This window comes from Chenopodium quinoa, unplaced genomic scaffold (genome assembly GCF_001683475.1).
Source record: "Chenopodium quinoa cultivar QQ74 unplaced genomic scaffold, ASM168347v1, whole genome shotgun sequence".
NCBI lineage: Eukaryota > Viridiplantae > Streptophyta > Magnoliopsida > Caryophyllales > Amaranthaceae > Chenopodium > Chenopodium quinoa.
In genome coordinates, this window is record NW_018745279.1 from 13,783 (window position 1) to 19,819 (window position 6,037).

General features: G+C 41.4%; 1 protein-coding gene across 1 annotated transcript; it reads right to left on the bottom strand.

The window, feature by feature from the left end:
- Positions 1–3,853: 3,853 nt before the first annotated feature.
- On the bottom strand, positions 3,854–4,426 carry LOC110711475. The gene has a single exon (XM_021889857.1). The coding sequence runs from the start codon at positions 4,424–4,426 to the stop codon at positions 3,854–3,856; it is 573 nt and encodes a 190-aa protein (XP_021745549.1).
- Between the last annotated feature and the right edge of the window lie 1,611 nt (positions 4,427–6,037).

Genomic DNA, 6,037 nt, shown 5'->3' on the forward strand with positions numbered 1-6,037 from the left:
CGATTTCACATGATAAGGGAATGGAAATCCGAAGGTGAAATCAGAATTTGCAAGATCGGCACGGATGATAATGTGGCCGATCCTTTGACTAAACCTTTGCCTCAAGTGAAACACAACAAACACATTGAGGCAATGGGAATCAAGCACATCGGAGACATGCTTTGAAATTCCCATTACATGTGTTTTAATTAAACTAGATGTTTTAATGTAAGACACTGTATTGAAACCATTCATTAATGGAGTAATTAATTTTTCTGCAAAATTATCATTCACTCCATTGCTATTTAATTATGGTTTAGAATTAAATAATGAGTCCATTTGATTTATGGAAATATTCAAAACAGGGTATCAAGACCATGTCTTGGATAAAGAAACACCTGTTAAGTGAACATTGAATATTTAAATCGAAAATTATCCCTAATCGAGGTCATCTAAATGATGGACGATTGATGACCACCAGAGATTAGTGTTTAGTATGATTTACAGCACCGTTTCTTGTGCTACAAGGAGATGATGGTCATAGATCATTTGCACAAGTGCCAATTTGGAACTGCACTGGATTGACCTATGAGAGTACTTTAAGAGATTCAAAATTGTCATAAGTACACTTCTCATTATAGCTATCGGAACTCGTTTCCTCGACCATGAGCATTATGAAGTTTTCTTGTTTGAGTACTAGTCTCTTTGATGTTGCCTAACGTCTGCCGTAACTGGGGATCATAACGGGATCACTCAAGAGATTAGGTCCTCTTAGTAAGAGAAGCTTACAATGCAAGACTGGAATGTCCCCTATTAACAATAGGGAACATGTCTTTGTTGTTTATAAGGCCGCTCGAAGAGTGAGACTGTGAAAATGCATGGCCGTGCTCAAATGGATTTTAGAAATCATCTGCTTATTGAAAGTCGAACTCGGAGATCGAGAAACACTTCTGACTGTAATAAGGATGACGATGAATCTTACCTTATAGTTCACGAAGAGACATTAAGTGACATAGGAAATGGGCTATACACTGTATGCACACTTGTCCGGAAGGACAAGTGGGAGATTGAAAGGAATGGTGTCCTTCCAACAAATGTATTATTCTAATAGAGGGTTCAGAATTATTACAGAGCTAATTCTTTAGTAAGGTCAAGTGATCGGAATTCCTAGGTGGAGGTCGCTTCCGATTAGTAATATTAAGGTATAATTAATATTACAGCTTACTCTTAACTAAACCGTTCGGGTCGAACCCAATCGAACAAACCAATCCGAGAGGATGAATTAATCCGAAGGATTTAATGAGTCGTCGGAGTTTTACGAACATAGACGTCGGATATCGAGCCTAGAGCGTCGAGGCCAGGCGTCGCAAAATCACAAGCAACAAGTATGAGAATAACCGTAGCTAGGCTAGGCTAGCTCATTTGAAGCATAGGCGCACCATGGTGTGCTAGGCGCGCCATGCGTGCTAGGCGCACTAGGCTGCCTATCGTAGCACCACCTGCGTGTGTGCGTGCCTTCGCATGGCACAGTAGCACAACAGCTTGCGTGCATGGGTGCCTAGGCACTATCTCAGCACCATCGCACCATCGCAGTGCTGGGCACTTGCGTTTGTGCGTGTGCGTGTGTTCCTAGAGCCATTGCCAAGCATCAAGCCATCTAGCATGCGTGGCTCGCTAGCAGCAAGCATGCTGGGCCTTGCGTGTGTGTCTCGCACCATCGCAGCAGCATACGGGCTGGCTTGCGTGCTGGCCTTCGCATGGCAGCACCAAGCAGCCCGCTGTACATGTGCGTGGCCTAGGCCTAGCAACCCAGTAGCACTACGCACCAAGCCAGCAAGGCTATGCATGTGTGTGCGATAGCCAGGCAGCAGCACCCATCGCCCAGCACAAGGCGTGGCTCGGTAGCAGCACGCAAGTGCTGGGAGGGCTGGGAGATGCGTGCTGTGCTGTGCGTGCAAGATGCCTGCACAGCCATTGCTTGAGGCGGTTTGAGGTGAGTGGGGACCAAAGGCTTAGAGCATGCCTTGGGGAGCAAGGCAATGATCCCCCTAAGGTTCATGGTCCTCACCTAACTCTCTCTCTCTCCCCTTGACACTTGTTGCATTGTGATTGATTTGATCATTAATTTAATTTGGAATTAAATAATTATCAAAATTATTCATTCTCCCACATTGGTTGGGAAATGAAAATCAAGGGTTCATTTCCCTATAAATACCAAGGCATGGGTATTTTGGAAAGGACGCTTGAGTACAATTGAAAAGGCAACTCTTGATTTGAGTAAACCTTGAATTCGGAAAACACTTAGTTTATTTTATTTGGGCCTCGACTAACCTTCGAGGCTTAGGACGCTCGGGTCGGGTTCGAGGGTACGATCCCGTCGGAGGCCTCGTATTTTCGGGGTTGAAGTAAGAGCTCCTCGGTGAGCGAAGCACGCGTCAAAGGTATAATCTTTTATCCTTTCTAATGTTTAATTATGTTTTGCTTGTTAATTGCATTTATTATGGGGGCGGGTCTTGGCGGGTTTCATTCCGCGTAGTGTGGGTCACTATGAAACCCTACAGGTATGTCATGTAAGAATTGTTCACAAACGTGCCTAACCTCAAGTTTTCAAATAAAAACCATGCATCTTCATCAATACCGAGGGTGGTAGTTGCCTCACGGCAATAGTGTTTTGTAGGTTAAAGCTTTCTAGTTTGTAAATTCTCATGGATTGGTTTGTGATTTTTGTTGTGGAATTCTAAGGTGGTTAAAGGAAGAGGTTGGGGCTCATCAGTTTGAGGATTTGAAGCTTGAGGTTCCTTTCCACTTTTCCTTTTTTTAGACACCATTATCATAGCACCAACAATTTAACAATAATTCACCAATCCAAGCAAATCACCCAATCAAACTTCACACTATTACTGAAGGTAACAAATTCACCTACAACATAACTTCAAATATCACCAAACAAACAACAATTAACAACAAACATCCAAAAATTCAACCAAAAATTCCAAAAATTTCAGCTAATTAAGAGCCAAGCATCACAATTTCATCCCAAAAATTTATCATGTATAACCACAAAAAATAATGCTAAAAAATGAACTAAAACAAGAGATGAAGTGATTATACAAACATTAGATGACCATAAACACCTTCAATCTAGCCCAAGAACAATTTCTCCAAACTTGCTTCAAAAACCTTTGATGGAGAACCGTAAGAATTTCAAACCAATAATTTTGGTGTGGAAGTGAAAAATGTGATGAATTTGATGGTGGTTGAAGGATTTTTGCAGAGATTTGAGTGGGAAATGGTTGGGATTTGAGGGATTTGTGGAGTTAGGTTTGAGGATGTTAGGGTTTTTAGAGAGAGAAAGGGGGAGAGTGTCGAATGGGAGAAGATGAAATGTGACCTAATGAACGCGCTTGCGGTGATCTGAGACGCGCCCGTGACAACAGATGACGCGCCTTCTCCCAGGGCGCGGTGTGCCTTCTCCAGTTTCATTTGAGTTTGATGAAATTTTGGGGACCACGCCCTCTATTCTCTTGATCGCGCCCACGGTGACTTGGAGAGGGCTATCCTTGGGCACGTTCCTTGAATTGAGCTTTGAAGCTCATTTTTCACCTCTTTCTTCTATTGAACACCAATATTAGATTTGAAATTCATTCCTCTTGAGCTTAGAACTCCTCCAATTCTTCACCTATAAGCTCAATATTGAAAATTCAAAATCCTACAGAAAACACACAAGAAAAATAAAAGAAACATAAGATAAGAACTAAGAGAAAGGCAACAAAATTCAATAAAATAAGAAGAAATAAAAGAAAGAAAGGAAAAAAATCTCGGGTTTCCTCATGGAAGCGCTTCGTTATGAGGTCACTAGCTTGTCCATAAGATGTTATCTTGAAGGGGGTGGCTTGGAATCCATTGGATCAAGCCTAATGCACTCAATAAAATAAACTTCATTCTTGCACAAATAATATTTCAAGCGATGACCATTCACCATGAACCTATGATCACCCGCCTCTAACTCAAATGAGCCATAAGGAGTAGTCTTTGAGATTACAAAAGGACCTGACCATTTGGACTTTAGCTTTCCGAGAAACAAGAGAAGTCTAGAATTGAATAAAAACACCTTGTCTTCAACTTTGAAGCTTTTGTTCCTTATGTGTTGGTCATCCCACTTCTTAGTCTTCTCCTTGTAGAGTTTTGAGTCCTCATAGGCATCATATCTAAGTTCTTCCAATTTATTGAGCTTTAGCAATCTCTTCTCTCCAGCTAATGAAAAATCCATATTGAGCTCTTTCATAGCCCACCAAGCCTTGTGCTCCAACTCAACCGGCAAATGGCAAGCTTTACCATACACCAAACGAGAGAGAGTTGTGCCAATGGGGGTTTTGTATGCCGTTCTCAAGGCCCATAATGTGTCATCAAGCTTAAGTGACCAATCCTTTCTTGACTTGTTCACCATTCTCTCAAGAAGATTTTTGATCTCTCTATTAGAAACTTCCACTTGCCCTTTGTGTTTGAGGGTAATAGGACAAACCAACCTTATTATGGACTCCATACTTCTTGAGAAGAGCTTCAAGTACTTCTTGGCAAAGTGAGAACCACCATCACTAATTAGAACCTTGGGACCCCAAACCTTGGAAAAATAATCTTCTTGAGAAGCTTGAGCACAACCTTGTGATCGTTGGTGGGGTAAGGGATAGCTTTAATCCACTCAGTCTCATAATAAACCGCCACCAAAATGTACAAGTTTCCACAAGAAGAAACAAAACGCCCCAGAAAATCCACACCCCATACATCAAAAGGCTCAACTTCCAAGATGTTTTGTTGAGGCATTTCGTCCCTCTTGGTGATTCCACCACTCCTTTGGCACCTATCACATCTAGAAATGAACTTATGAGAATTGAGAGACTTTTGGCCACCATAAGAGAGACTTAGAGATTTTTGCCACTGTCTTGTCAACTCCACCATGTCCACCACATGGTAATGAATGGCAATGTTCAAGAACTCTTTCAATTTCATGATCTGGAACACATTTCCGAAAAAGACCATCTCCACATTGTTTGAACAAGTAAAGATCATTCCAAAAGTGTCTCCTCACTTCCTTGAAGAATTTCTTCTTTTGTTAAGAGGAAAATTCCGGGGGAATGACTCCACATGTAAGATAGTTGGCAATGTATGCATACCAAAGGCTAGATGTTGAAGCTATAGCCATAAGAGTCTCAATTCCCATCTCCTCATTGATGGGTACTTCTTCCTTGTTTTCAAAAGGGAGCCTAGATAAGTGATCCGCCACATAATTTTCCGCTCCTTTCTTATCCCTCATCTCCATATCAAAGTCTTGAAGCAAAAGAACCCAACAGATGAGGCGTAGTTTTGCATACTTCTTGGATAACGAACAGCTACATGATCCGTGTACACAATGACTTTACAGCAAATTAAACAAGATAGGACCTAAACTTGTCCATAGCAAACACAACCACTAGCATCTTTTTTTTCCGTTGTTATATAATTCTTTTGAGCTTCATCAAGAGTCCTACTTGCATAATAGATGACATAGGATTTTCCTTCTTTTCTTTGTCCAAGGATCACACCCACTGCAAAATCACTAGCATCATAGATTAGTTCAAAAGGCAAGCTCCAATCCAGAGCTTGCACAATGGGAGAGGAGATAAGAGCTTCCTTGAGCTTATGAAATGCTCCAAGGAAAGCATCATTAAAGCAAAAATCAACATCTTTGTTAAGCAATTTGGTCAAAGGTTTGGTGATTGTTGAAAAATCTTTGATAAATCTTCGGTAAAAACCGGCATGCCCAAGGAAAGCTCTTACTCCCGTGATGGAAATAGGAGGGGGAAACATAGAAATCACCGAAACTTTGACCAGATCTACTTTAATGCCGTTCTTGGACACCTTATGGCCTAGGCCAATGCCCTCCTAGACCAAAAAATGACACTTTTCCCAATTCAAGACCAAACTCGTCTCTTGACACCTTTTCAAGGTTGCAAAGACAAGTGTCAAAAGATGAGCCACCTACACTAAATTCATCCATAAAAACCTCAATTTCATTTTGAAG

Excerpts from the sequence above, each read along its gene's own strand:
- LOC110711475 (XM_021889857.1), bottom strand. The coding sequence starts at position 4,426 with ATGGTGAACAAGTCAAGAAAGGATTGGTCACTTAAGCTTGATGACACA.